Consider the following 16,110-nt stretch of genomic DNA (forward strand, 5'->3'; position numbering starts at 1 on the left):
TTAAGGACGATGCCAGTGAGTGGAGTTTACTGAGGTGTTCAACAGAACATACCAGTCTCGGACCCAGAGCCTAATGCTTCCATCTTAGGTACCTCTTTAGGAGTTTTAGTTTAGGAAAAACTATTTCTCTGCAGTAGTGACAGTTACAGGGATGGTAAAAACAGCTTGATTGCCATAGTAACGACTTCCACCGAAGTTGGTTCCTCTCCTTTAATTTTCCATTTGTTTTGTCTTGTCTTCCCACACACCTGGTTTCAATTCCATCATTACATGTTGTGCATTTAACCCTCTGTCCCCCCCCCATGTCCTTGTCCAGAATTGTTTATTGTAAGTGCTGGTGCTGTTTATTCTGGCGTGCGACCGGTTTTGTACCCATTGTATTGATTGTTTCTGTTTACGGTGATTTTCATTATTAAACTGCGCCGTTGTAACACAGTTTTTGCTCTCCTGCTCCTTCTCTGCCGCCAGTACGCAGTACAGTTATTACTTACAGTAATATATTACAGTAATATCTGGGAAACTGGGCAGAAGGGAGTGATGCTTCAAATACAGCAGTTCTGTAACATCGAGCCTCATTCTCCTTAATTGCCGGCCTCAACATGTTATAGAGAGAGAAACTGTATAGGAATCTCTGGGGTCGTCTGGATACTGGACAGACAACACATTGGCAGATGCAAAACAGATGGTCATCTTTAGCTGACAACCGTTCATGAAGGTTCAAAAAAGCAGTTTGAGATTTTCTTAATCCTGGTGAACCGGTGTTTGAGTTGTGTGGTTGTAATATCAACAGACCCTTCTGTCTTGTATATCTCGGCATCATTCAAGACTAAAGCCCTTTTTCGGGTGAGAAGTTTTATTGGGGGGAGCTCGGGTAATGTAGTTATGTGCACGAGCACAAATCACCACATCTGTCATTTTAGTCCCGGATATGACCACCTAATAGGCCTACCAGTAAACATGTATCTGAAGTGGCCCGAACTCCGACCTTGTGGGGAGGGGGTCCAGAGAATCTGCATTACGCCAGTACTGGACCCCCCCCCCCCCCCCCCCCCACTTTGCTTCCCTTCAGTAACTAGCGCTCTGCTTATCCGAGCTAAATCACCTATGGGAGAGCTTCTACAACTTCTACAGCCTTGAGTTTTTATGTTTTTACCTTTCACACCGTCTGAAATGTCCCTATTAATAATGTTACCTTTCACACCGTCTGAAATGTCCCAATTAATAATGTTACCTTTCACACCGTCTGAAATGTCCCTATTAATAATGTTACCTTTCACACCGTCTGAAATGTCCCTATTAATAATGTTACCTTTCACACCGTCTGAAATGTCCCTATTAATAATGTTACCTTTCACACCGTCTGAAATGTCCCTATAAATAATGTTACCTTTCACACTGTCTGAAATGTCCCTATTAATAATGTTACCTTTCACACCGTCTGAAATGTCCCTATTAATAATGTTACCTTTCACACCGTCTGAAATGTCCCTATTAATAATGTTACCTTTCACACCGTCTGAAATGTCCCTATTAATAATGTTACCTTTCACACCGTCTGAAATGTCCCTATTAATAATGTTACCTTTCACACTGTCTGAAATGTCCCTATTAATAATGTTACCTTTCACACCGTCTGAAATGTCCCTATTAATAATGTTACCTTTCACACCGTCTGAAATGTCCCAATTAATAATGTTACCTTTCACACCGTCTGAAATGTCCCTATTAATAATGTTACCTTTCACACCGTCTGAAATGTCCCTATTAATAATGTTACCTTTCACACCGTCTGAAATGTCCCTATTAATAATGTTACCATTCACACCGTCTGAAATGTCCCTATTAATAATGTTACCTTTCACACTGTCTGAAATGTCCCTATTAATAATGTTACCATTCACACCGTCTGAAATGTCCTTTATTATAATGTTACCTTTCACACTGTCTGAAATGTCCCTATTAATAATGTTACCTTTCACACCGTCTGAAATGTCCCTATTAATAATGTTACCATTCACACCGTCTGAAATGTCCCTATTAATAATGTTACCTTTCACACCGTCTGAAATGTCCCTATTAATAATGTTACCATTCACACCGTCTGAAATGTCCCTATTAATAATGTTACCTTTCACACTGTCTGAAATGTCCCTATTAATAATGTTACCTTTCACACCGTCTGAAATGTCCCTATTAATAATGTTACCTTTCACACCGTCTGAAATGTCCCTATTAATAATGTTACCATTCACACCGTCTGAAATGTCCCTATTAATAATGTTACCTTTCACACTGTCTGAAATGTCCCTATTAATAATGTTACCTTTCACACTGTCTGAAATGTCCCTATTAATAATGTTACCTTTCACACCGTCTGAAATGTCCCTATTAATAATGTTACCTTTCACACTGTCTGAAATGTTCCTATTAATAATGTTACCATTCACACCGTCTGAAATGTCCCTATTAATAATGTTACCTTTCACACCGTCTGAAATGTCCCTATTAATAATGTTACCTTTCACACCGTCTGAAATGTCCCTATTAATAATGTTACCATTCACACCGTCTGAAATGTCCCTATTAATAATGTTACCTTTCACACTGTCTGAAATGTCCCTATTAATAATGTTACCTTTCACACCGTCTGAAATGTCCCTATTAATAATGTTACCTTTCACACCGTCTGAAATGTCCCTATTAATAATGTTACCATTCACACCGTCTGAAATGTCCCTATTAATAATGTTACCTTTCACACCGTCTGAAATGTCCCTATTAATAATGTTACCTTTCACACCGTCTGAAATGTCCCTATTAATAATGTTACCATTCACACCGTCTGAAATGTCCCTATTAATAATGTTACCTTTCACACTGTCTGAAATGTCCCTATTAATAATGTTACCTTTCACACCGTCTGAAATGTCCCTATTAATAATGTTACCTTTCACACCGTCTGAAATGTCCCTATTAATAATGTTACCATTCACACCGTCTGAAATGTCCCTATTAATAATGTTACCTTTCACACTGTCTGAAATGTCCCTATTAATAATGTTACCTTTCACACTGTCTGAAATGTCCCTATTAATAATGTTACCTTTCACACCGTCTGAAATGTCCCTATTAATAATGTTACCTTTCACACTGTCTGAAATGTCCCTATTAATAATGTTACCATTCACACCGTCTGAAATGTCCCTATTAATAATGTTACCTTTCACACCGTCTGAAATGTCCCTATTAATAATGTTACCTTTCACACCGTCTGAAATGTCCCAATTAATAATGTTACCTTTCACACCGTCTGAAATGTCCCTATTAATAATGTTACCTTTCACACCGTCTGAAATGTCCCTATTAATAATGTTACCATTCACACCGTCTGAAATGTCCCTATAAATAATGTTACCATTCACACCGTCTGAAATGTCCCTATTAATAATGTTACCTTTCACACCGTCTGAAATGTCCCTATTAATAATGTTACCTTTCACACCGTCTGAAATGTCCCTATTAATAATGTTACCTTTCACACTGTCTGAAATGTCCCTATTAATAATGTTACCTTTCACACCGTCTGAAATGTCCCTATTAATAATGTTACCTTTCACACCGTCTGAAATGTCCCTATTAATAATGTTACCTTTCACACCGTCTGAAATGTCCTTTATTATAATGTTACTTTTCACACCGTCTGAAATGTCCCTATTAATAATGTTACCATTCACACCGTCTGAAATGTCCCTATTAATAATGTTACCTTTCACACCGTCTGAAATGTCCCTATTAATAATGTTACCTTTCACACTGTCTGAAATGTCCCTATTAATAATGTTACCTTTCACACCGTCTGAAATGTCCCTATTAATAATGTTACCATTCACACCGTCTGAAATGTCCCTATTAATAATGTTACCTTTCACACTGTCTGAAATGTCCCTATTAATAATGTTACCTTTCACACCGTCTGAAATGTCCCTATTAATAATGTTACCTTTCACACCGTCTGAAATGTCCCTATTAATAATGTTACCTTTCACACCGTCTGAAATGTCCCTATTAATAATGTTACCTTTCACACCGTCTGAAATGTCCCTATTAATAATGTTACCTTTCACACCGTCTGAAATGTCCCTATTAATAATGTTACCATTCACACCGTCTGAAATGTCCCTATTAATAATGTTACCTTTCACACCGTCTGAAATGTCCCTATTAATAATGTTACCTTTCACACCGTCTGAAATGTCCCTATTAATAATGTTACCTTTCACACTGTCTGAAATGTCCCTATTAATAATGTTACCTTTCACACCGTCTGAAATGTCCTTTATTATAATGTTACCTTTCACACCGTCTGAAATGTCCCTATTAATAATGTTACTTTTCACACCGTCTGAAATGTCCCTATTAATAATGTTACCTTTCACACCGTCTGAAATGTCCCTATTAATAATGTTACTTTTCACACCGTCTGAAATGTCCCTATTAATAATGTTACCTTTCACACTGTCTGAAATGTCCCTATTAATAATGTTACCTTTCACACCGTCTGAAATGTCCCTATTAATAATGTTACCTTTCACACCGTCTGAAATGTCCCTATTAATAATGTTACCTTTCACACTGTCTGAAATGTCCCTATTAATAATGTTACCTTTCACACCGTCTGAAATGTCCCTATTAATAATGTTACCTTTCACACTGTCTGAAATGTCCCTATTAATAATGTTACCTTTCACACCATCTGAAATGTCCCTATTAATAATGTTACCATTCACACCGTCTGAAATGTCCCTATTAATAATGTTACCTTTCACACCGTCTGAAATGTCCCTATTAATAATGTTACCTTTCACACCGTCTGAAATGTCCCTATTAATAATGTTACCTTTCACACCGTCTGAAATGTCCCAATTAATAATGTTACCTTTCACACCGTCTGAAATGTCCCTATTAATAATGTTACCTTTCACACCGTCTGAAATGTCCCTATTAATAATGTTACCTTTCACACCGTCTGAAATGTCCCTATTAATAATGTTACCTTTCACACCGTCTGAAATGTCCCTATTAATAATGTTACCTTTCACACTGTCTGAAATGTCCCTATTAATAATGTTACCTTTCACACCGTCTGAAATGTCCTTTATTATAATGTTACCTTTCACACTGTCTGAAATGTCCCTATTAATAATGTTACCTTTCACACTGTCTGAAATGTCCCTATTAATAATGTTACTTTTCACACCGTCTGAAATGTCCCTATTAATAATGTTACCATTCACACCGTCTGAAATGTCCCTATTAATAATGTTACCTTTCACACCGTCTGAAATGTCCCTATTAATAATGTTACCTTTCACACTGTCTGAAATGTCCCTATTAATAATGTTACTTTTCACACCGTCTGAAATGTCCCTATTAATAATGTTACCATTCACACCGTCTGAAATGTCCCTATTAATAATGTTACCTTTCACACCGTCTGAAATGTCCCTATTAATAATGTTACCTTTCACACCGTCTGAAATGTCCCAATTAATAATGTTACCTTTCACACTGTCTGAAATGTCCCTATTAATAATGTTACCTTTCACACCGTCTGAAATGTCCCTATTAATAATGTTACCTTTCACACCGTCTGAAATGTCCCTATTAATAATGTTACCTTTCACACCGTCTGAAATGTCCCTATTAATAATGTTACCTTTCACACCGTCTGAAATGTCCCTATTAATAATGTTACCATTCACACCGTCTGAAATGTCCCTATTAATAATGTTACCTTTCACACTGTCTGAAATGTCCCAATTAATAATGTTACCTTTCACACCGTCTGAAATGTCCCTATTAATAATGTTACCTTTCACACCGTCTGAAATGTCCCTATTAATAATGTTACCTTTCACACCGTCTGAAATGTCCCTATTAATAATGTTACCTTTCACACCGTCTGAAATGTCCCTATTAATAATGTTACCTTTCACACCGTCTGAAATGTCCCTATTAATAATGTTACCTTTCACACCGTCTGAAATGTCCCTATTAATAATGTTACCTTTCACACTGTCTGAAATGTCCCTATTAATAATGTTACCTTTCACACCGTCTGAAATGTCCTTTATTATAATGTTACCTTTCACACCGTCTGAAATGTCCCTATTAATAATGTTACCTTTCACACCGTCTGAAATGTCCTTTATTATAATGTTACCTTTCACACTGTCTGAAATGTCCCTATTAATAATGTTACCTTTCACACTGTCTGAAATGTCCCTATTAATAATGTTACCTTTCACACCGTCTGAAATGTCCCTATTAATAATGTTACCTTTCACACCGTCTGAAATGTCCCTATTAATAATGTTACCTTTCACACCGTCTGAAATGTCCCTATTAATAATGTTACCTTTCACACTGTCTGAAATGTCCCTATTAATAATGTTACCTTTCACACCGTCTGAAATGTCCTTTATTATAATGTTACCTTTCACACTGTCTGAAATGTCCCTATTAATAATGTTACCTTTCACACTGTCTGAAATGTCCCTATTAATAATGTTACTTTTCACACCGTCTGAAATGTCCCTATTAATAATGTTACCATTCACACCGTCTGAAATGTCCCTATTAATAATGTTACCTTTCACACCGTCTGAAATGTCCCTATTAATAATGTTACCTTTCACACCGTCTGAAATGTCCCAATTAATAATGTTACCTTTCACACCGTCTGAAATGTCCCAATTAATAATGTTACCTTTCACACCGTCTGAAATGTCCCTATTAATAATGTTACCTTTCACACCGTCTGAAATGTCCCTATTAATAATGTTACCATTCACACCGTCTGAAATGTCCCTATTAATAATGTTACCTTTCACACTGTCTGAAATGTCCCTATTAATAATGTTACCTTTCACACCGTCTGAAATGTCCCTATTAATAATGTTACCTTTCACACCGTCTGAAATGTCCCTATTAATAATGTTACCTTTCACACCGTCTGAAATGTCCCTATTAATAATGTTACCTTTCACACCGTCTGAAATGTCCCTATTAATAATGTTACCTTTCACACCGTCTGAAATGTCCCTATTAATAATGTTACTTTTCACACCGTCTGAAATGTCCCTATTAATAATGTTACCTTTCACACCGTCTGAAATGTCCCTATTAATAATGTTTTTATGCTCAAGATGTTGTAGATTATCGTCAGTATTTAACTGTTAACATTAATGGAACAAATCAACATTTAAATCGTGTTTTACTTCTCTGCTGTTTGTCTCTCTAAATGATAAATACCAAGTACATCCTGTCCACTGACCGTTGGATGTAGAGCTGTCCTTTAGGGTTATCTCATTCCAGATAAATACCAAGTACATCCTGTCCACTGACCGTTGGATGTAGAGCTTTGCTTTAGGGTTATCTCATTCCAGATAAATACCAAGTACATCCTGTCCACTGACCGTTGGATGTAGAGCTTTGCTTTAGGGTTATCTCATTCCAGATAAATACCAAGTACATCCTGTCCACTGACCGTTGGATGTAGAGCTGTCCTTTAGGGTTATCTCATTCCAGATAAATACCAAGTACATCCTGTCCACTGACCGTTGGATGTAGAGCTGTCCTTTAGGGTTATCTCATTCCAGATAAATGTTGAATCGGTCACTCACCCAGATTGTTTTTTTATTTTACCTTTATTTTAACTAGTCAAGTCAGTTAAGAACAAATTATTATTTTCAATGACAGCCTACAGTGGAACAGTGGGTTAACTGCCTTGTTCAGGGGTAGAATGACAGATTTGTGCCTTGTCAGCTCGGGGATTTGATCTTGCAACCTTTCGGTTACTCTAACCACTAGGTTACCCTGCCGCCAGATTATGTAATCCTGATTACTAACTTTGATCCGTTTCACCAGGCTGTAATCCGAGTCCACCGACCCTATATAAACTCAACTCACTCACACCCACACACACACACACTCCCTACACCCTGGGGACCAGTGGCATTGATTGGCGGTCCAACCCGATCAGAGCTTTATTTGTCACAGTATGATGGAAGGAAACATTGATCATTACGATGTAGCTACATTGACAAAACATTAGGAACACCTGCTCTTTCCATGACAGACTGACCAGGTGAATCCAAGTGAAAGATATGATCCCTTATTGATGTCACTTGTTAAATCCACTTCAATCAGTTTAGATGAAGGTGAGGAGACGGGTTAAAGACTCATGTTTAAGCTTTGAGACATGGATTGGGTATATGAGCCATTCAGAGGGTGAATGGGCACGACAAAATATTTAAGTGCCTTTTGAACAGGGTATGGTAGTAGGTGCCAGGCGCACCGGTTTGTGTCAAGAACTGCAACGCTACTGGGTTTTTCACACTCAACAGTTTCCTGGGTGTATCAAGAATGGTCCACCACCCAAAGGACATCCAGACAACTTGACACAACTGTGGGAAGCATTGGAGTCAACATGAGCCAGCATCCCTGTGGAACGCTTTCTACAGCTTGTAGAGTTCATGCCCCGACTAATGGAGGCTATTCTGAAGGCAAAATAGGGTGCAACTCAATATTAGGAAGGTGTTCCTAATGTTTCGTAAACTTAGTGTACATCGACTGTTGCTTTCTCTGTACGAACAGTGTTAAAGCTGTCCTGTGTGTGTAACACAGTACAGCTGGTTTGTCTGTCAGCTTTGTGTGATTAATCCAGCAGCTGTCTGTCTTAGACATACTCATCCGGACAATATGGAGCTCTTACTAACCCTCCTCTAGCCCTTCTCTAACCCTCCTCTAACCCTCTTCTAACTCTCTGACCCTCTAACCCTCCTCTAACCCTCCTCTAACTATCTAACCTCTAACCCTCCTCTAACTCTCTGACTCTCTAACCCTCCTCTAACCCTCCTCTAACTCTCTGACCCTCTAACTCTCCTCTAACCCTCCTCTAACTCTCTAACCCCCCTCTAACCCTCCTGTAACCCCCTGACCCTCTGCTACACCCCCCTCTAACCCTCCTCTAACTCTCTGACCCTCTAACCCTCCTCTAACCCTCCTCTAACTCTCTAACCCTCCTCTAACCCTCCTCTAACCCTCCTCTAACTCGCTAACCCTCCTCTAACCCTCTAACACTCCTCTAACCCTCCGCTAACGCTCCGCTAACGCTCCACTAACGCTCCGCTGACGCTCCTCTAACCCTCCTCTAACCCTCCTCTAACCCTCCTCTAACTCGCTAACCCTCCTCTAACCCTCTAACACTCCTCTAACCCTCCGCTAACGCTCCGCTAACGCTCCGCTAACGCTCCACTAACGCTCCGCTGACGCTCCTCTAACCCTCCTCTAACCCTCCTCTAACCCTCCTCTGACGCTCCGCTGACGCTCCGCTGACGCTCCTCGAACCCTCCTCTAACCCTCCTCTAACCCTCCGCTAACCCTCTAACACTCCGCTGACGCCCCTCTGACGCCCCTCTAACCCTCCTCTAACTCTCCTCTAACTCTCCTCTAAACTCTCTGTTCATGTCTTTGATTGATTGAATGAATAGAGGAACAATCAAATGTATTTATAAAGCCCTTCTTACATCAGCTGATATCTCAAAGTGCTGTACAGAAACCCAGCCTAAAACCCCAAACAGCAAGCAATGCAGGTGTAGAAGCACGGTGGCTAGGAACAACTCCCTAGAAAGGCCAGAACCTAGGAAGAAACCTAGAGAGGAACCAGGGTATGAGGGGTGACCAGTCCTCTTCTGGCTGTGCCGGGTGGAGATTATAACAGAACATGGCCAAGATGTTCAAATGTTCATAGATGACCAGCAGGGTTAAATAATAATAATCACAGTAGTTGTAGAGGGTGCAGCAAGTCAGCACCTCAGGAGTAAATGTCAGTTAGCTTTTATAGCCAAACTCTTCATGTCTCTGTTCCCATCTTCATGTCTCTGTTCCCATCTTCCAGAACCATGAGCAGCTGAGAGACGACGACTCCGACCTGATCCTGAATGACGGCGACTTGGCGCTGACCTACGACGACACGGCCATCACGGCTAAAGGAGCGTCCAGTGGAGGGGCGGACGCGGGGGGCTGGGGGGTCAACGGGAAGAGGAGCAGCAGCACATCTGAAGAGGCACTAGAGAGAGAGATGGACCAGGAATTCCTGTCCCGCAGCACACGCCTTGTCTTTCCCATCGAAGACCACGCCTGACCCCTACACCATGACCCCATGAACCCTCGCCCTTCAGCCCACACACACACCAGACTATGGGAGGAGAGGAGGAGAATGGGAGAGTGAGGGTTGGAGGAAAGGGTTTGGTTTAAAACAGGGCTGATATTAGATGTCATTACTTCCCGGTATGGGACCTCCTGTGTATGCACCCAAAACAATAAATTGCAGCTAAACTAGTACAGTGTAGGATAGCAGGGGTCTGCAATAGGTTTGGCCTTTTCTCTGCTAATAGTCAACATCGAACAACATCATAACAGCCCATTCATAGGCCTCTGCTACATCATCATAACAGCCCATTCATAGGCCTATGCAACAACATCATCATAACAGCCCATTCATAGCCCTCTGCTACATTATAACAGCCCATTCATAGCCCTCTGCTACATTATAACAGCCCATTCATAGCCCTCTGCTACATTATAACAACCCATTCATAGGCCTCTGCTACATCATAACAGCCCATTCATAGGCCTCTGCTACATCATATTAGCAGCCCATTCATAGCCCTCTGCTACAACATAACAGCCCATTCATAGGCCTCTGCTACATCATAATAGCAGCCCATTCATAGGCCTCTGCTACATCATAATAGCAGCCCATTCATAGGCCTCTGCTACATCATAATAGCAGCCCATTCATAGGCCTCTGCTACATCATCATAACAGCCCATTCATAGGCCTCTGCTACATCATAACAGCCCATTCATAGGCCTCTGCTACATCATAACAGCCCATTCATAGGCCTCTGCTACATCATAATAGCAGCCCATTCATAGGCCTCTGCTACAACATAATAACAGCCCAGTCATAGGCCTCTGCTACATCATAATAGCAGCCCATTCATAGGCCTATGCTACAACATTATAACAGCCCATTCATAGGCCTCTGCTACAACATCATCATAACAGCCCATTCATAGGCCTATGCTACAACATCATCATAACAGCCCATTCATAGGCCTCTGCTACATCATCATAAAAATCCCATTCATAGCCCTCTGCTACATCATAACAGCCCATTCATAGCCCTCTGCTACATCATAACAGCCCATTCATAGGCCTCTTCTACATCATAACAGCCCATTCATAGGCCTCTGCTACATCATAATAGCAGCCCATTCATAGGCCTATGCTACAACATCATAATAGCAGCCCATTCATAGGCCTCTGCTACATCATAATAGCAGCCCATTCATAGGCCTCTGCTACATCGTAATAGCAGCCCATTCATAGGCCTCTGCTACATCGTAATAGCAGCCCATTCATAGGCCTATGCTACATCATAACAGCCCATTCATAGGCCTCTGCTACATCATAATAACAGCCCATTCATAGGCCTCTGCTACATCATAACAGCCCATTCATAGGCCTCTGCTACATCATAACAGCCCATTCATAGGCCTCTGCTACATCATAATAGCAGCCCATTCATAGGCCTCTGCTACAACATAATAGCAGCCCATTCATAGGCCTCTGCTACATCATAATAACAGCCCATTCATAGGCCTCTGCTACATCATAACAGCCCATTCATAGGCCTCTGCTACATCATAACAGCCCATTCATAGGCCTCTGCTACATCATAACAGCCCATTCATAGGCCTCTGCTACATCATAATAGCAGCCCATTCATAGGCCTCTGCTACATCATAATAACAGCCCATTCATAGGCCTCTGCTACATCATCATAACAGCCCATTCATAGGCCTCTGCTACAACATAATAGCAGCCCATTCATAGGCCTCTGCTACATCATAACAGCCCATTCATAGGCCTCTTCTACATCATAACAGCCCATTCATAGGCCTCTGCTACATCATAATAACAGCCCATTCATAGGCCTCTGCTACATCATAATAACAGCCCATTCATAGGCCTCTGCTACATCATAACAGCCCATTCATAGGCCTCTGCTACATCATAACAGCCCATTCATAGGCCTCTGCTACATCATCATAACAGCCCATTCATAGGCCTCTGCTACATCATAACAGCCCATTCATAGGCCTCTGCTACATCATAACAGCCCATTCATAGGCCTCTGCTACATCATCATAACAGCCCATTCATAGGCCTCTGCTACATCATAACAGCCCATTCATAGGCCTCTGCTACATCATAACAGCCCATTCATAGGCCTCTGCTACATCATAACAGCCCATTCATAGGCCTCTGCTACATCATAACAGCCCATTCATAGGCCTCTGCTACATTATAACAGCCCATTCATAGGCCTCTGCTACATCATAACAGCCCATTCATAGCCCTCTGCTACATCATAACAGCCCATTCATAGGCCTCTGCTACATCATAACAGCCCATTCATAGGCCTCTGCTACATCATAACAGCCCATTCATAGCCCTCTGCTACATCATAACAGCCCATTCATAGGCCTCTGCTACATCATAACAGCCCATTCATAGGCCTCTGCTACATCATAACAGCCCATTCATAGGCCTCTGCTACATCATCATAGCAGCCCATTCATAGCCCTCTGCTACATCATCATAACAGCCCAATCATAGGCCTCTGCTACATCATAATAACAGCCCATTCATAGGCCTCTGCTACATCATCATAACAGCCCATTCATAGGCCTCTGCTACAACATAATAGCAGCCCATTCATAGGCCTCTGCTACATCATAATAACAGCCCATTCATAGGCCTCTGCTACATCATAATAACAGCCCATTCATAGGCCTCTGCTACATCATAACAGCCCATTCATAGGCCTCTGCTACATCATAACAGCCCATTCATAGGCCTCTGCTACATCATCATAACAGCCCATTCATAGGCCTCTGCTACATCATAACAGCCCATTCATAGGCCTCTGCTACATCATAACAGCCCATTCATAGGCCTCTGCTACATCATCATAACAGCCCATTCATAGGCCTCTGCTACATCATAACAGCCCATTCATAGGCCTCTGCTACATCATAACAGCCCATTCATAGGCCTCTGCTACATCATAACAGCCCATTCATAGGCCTCTGCTACATCATAACAGCCCATTCATAGGCCTCTGCTACATTATAACAGCCCATTCATAGGCCTCTGCTACATCATAACAGCCCATTCATAGCCCTCTGCTACATCATAACAGCCCATTCATAGGCCTCTGCTACATCATAACAGCCCATTCATAGGCCTCTGCTACATCATAACAGCCCATTCATAGCCCTCTGCTACATCATAACAGCCCATTCATAGGCCTCTGCTACATCATAACAGCCCATTCATAGGCCTCTGCTACATCATAACAGCCCATTCATAGGCCTCTGCTACATCATCATAGCAGCCCATTCATAGCCCTCTGCTACATCATCATAACAGCCCAATCATAGGCCTCTGCTACATCATAATAACAGCCCATTCATAGGCCTCTGCTACATCATCATAACAGCCCATTCATAGGCCTCTGCTACATCATAATAACAGCCCATTCATAGGCCTCTGCTACATCATAATAACAGCCCATTCATAGGCCTCTGCTACATCATAATAACAGCCCATTCATAGGCCTCTGCTACATCATAACAGCCCATTCATAGGCCTCTGCTACATTATAACAGCCCATTCATAGGCCTCTGCTACATCATAACAGCCCATTCATAGGCCTCTGCTACATCGTAATAGCAGCCCATTCATAGGCCTCTGCTACATCATAACAGCCCATTCATAGGCCTCTGCTACATAATAACAGCCCATTCATAGCCCTCTGCTACATAATAACAGCCCATTCATAGCCCTCTGCTACATCATAACAGCCCATTCATAGGCCTCTGCTACATCATAACAGCCCATTCATAGGCCTCTGCTACATCATAACAGCCCATTCATAGGCCTCTGCTACATCATAACAGCCCATTCATAGGCCTCTGCTACATCATAACAGCCCATTCATAGGCCTCTGCTACATCATAACAGCCCATTCATAGGCCTCTGCTACATCATAACAGCCCAATCATAGGCCTCTGCTACAACATCATAACAGCCCATTCATAGGCCTATGCTACAAATTAAACTATACGTAAACACATCTGGTTAGAGGCTATATTATCAGTCCAGTGTCAATAACATATCCTAATACTTTCACTCTGATTACACTGATAAAATCACCAATGTCTATATTAGATTTGTTTTTTATTTTTCTTTGTGCATTGATTGGGGAAAAACAGCTTGCATTCAAGAGAAAATGTCCTCTGAAAAAGTCTCAAAAGAAAGGTGAATAATGAAAATATAAGTTTCAGGGAAGAATGGACAGAGAAACGGGCCTTGCCATATTTCTCAAATGTCAAAACAGTGTGTCTGTCACGACTTCCTCCGAGGACGGTTCCTCTCCTTGTTCGGGTGGCGGTCGGGTCACCGGTCTTCTTGCCATCGTCGATTCCCCTTTTCATTTCCCATTTGTTTTGTCTTGTTTTCCCACACACCTGGTTCTCATTCCCTCATTACATGTTGTGTATTTAACCCTCTGTTCCCCCCATGTCTTTGTGTTGGATTGTTTGCTGTAAGTGACTGGTGCACGTCGGGTTTTGTACCCATGCTGGTTATTTCTTTATGCCGTTGGAATTAAACTGCTCCGGCTATTACCTAGTTCTGCTCTCCTGTGTCTGACTTCACTGCCACTGGTTACACACCCCTCTACAGAGTCTTGTTTCACTGCCACCAGTTACACACCCCTTTACAGAGTCACTGTCACCAGTTACACACCCCTTTACAGAGTCACTGCCACCAGTTACACACCCCTTTACAGAGTCTTGTTTCACTGCCACCAGTTACACACCCCTTTACAGAGTCTTGTTTCACTGCCACCAGTTACACACCCCTTTACAGAGTCACTGTCACCAGTTACACACCCCTTTACAGAGTCTTGTTTCACTGCCACCAGTTACACACCCCTTTACAGAGTCTTGTTTCACTGCTACCAGTTACACACCCCTTTACAGAGTCTTGTTTCACTGCTACCAGTTACACACCCCTTTACAGAGTCACTGCCACCAGTTACACACCCCTTTACAGAGTCTTGTTTCACTGCTACCAGTTACACACCCCTTTACAGAGTCTTGTTTCACTGCCACCAGTTACACACCCCTTTACAGAGTCTTGTTTCACTGCCACCAGTTACACACCCCTTTACAGAGTCTTGTTTCACTGCCACCAGTTACACACCCCTTTACAGAGTCTTGTTTCACTGCCACCGGTTACACACCCCTTATAGAGTCTTGTTTCACTATAACCAGTTACACACCCCTTTACAGAGTCTTGTTTTACTGCCACCAGTTACACACCCCTTTACAGAGTCTTGTTTCACTGCCACCAGTTACACACCCATTTACAGAGTCTTGTTTCACTGCCACCAGTTACACACCCCTTTACAGAGTCTTGTTTCACTGCCACCAGTTACACACCCCTTTACAGAGTCTTGTTTCACTACCACCAGTTACACACCCCTTTACAGAGTCTTGTTTCACTGCCACCAGTTACACACCCCTTTACAGAGTCACTGCCACCAGTTACACACCCCTTTACAGAGTCACTGCCACCAGTTACACACCCCTTTACAGAGTCTTGTTTCACTGTCACCAGTTACACACCCCTTTACAGAGTCACTGTCACCAGTTACACACCCCTTTACAAATCAAATCAAATTTATTTATATAGCCCTTCGTACATCAGCTGATATCTCAAAGTGCTGTACAGAAACCCAGCCTAAAACCCCAAACAGCAAGCAATGCAGGTGTAGAAGCACGGTGGCTAGGAAAAACTCCCTAGAAAGGCCAAAACCTAGGAAGAAACCTAGAGAGGAACCAGGCTATGTGGGGTGGCCAGTCCTCTTCTGGCTGTGCCGGGTGGAGATTATAACAAAACATGG

At 41.9% G+C, this 16,110-nt stretch overlaps 1 protein-coding gene across 1 annotated transcript in view; it reads left to right on the plus strand.

The window, feature by feature from the left end:
• The window catches only part of slc9a7 (solute carrier family 9 member 7), a 303,023-nt gene extending 290,315 nt beyond the window's left edge, over positions 1-12,708 (plus strand). The window contains exon 16 of the mRNA XM_036977980.2: positions 9,962-12,708. Coding sequence (XP_036833875.2) covers positions 9,962-10,207 — 246 coding nt within the window. The 3' untranslated portion in view covers positions 10,208-12,708. The remainder of the gene's footprint in view (positions 1-9,961) is intronic.
• The last annotated feature ends 3,402 nt before the right edge of the window (positions 12,709-16,110 follow it).

This window comes from Oncorhynchus mykiss, chromosome 1, assembly GCF_057628025.1.
Source record: "Oncorhynchus mykiss isolate SJ-2025 chromosome 1, ASM5762802v1, whole genome shotgun sequence".
Classification (NCBI taxonomy): domain Eukaryota; kingdom Metazoa; phylum Chordata; class Actinopteri; order Salmoniformes; family Salmonidae; genus Oncorhynchus; species Oncorhynchus mykiss.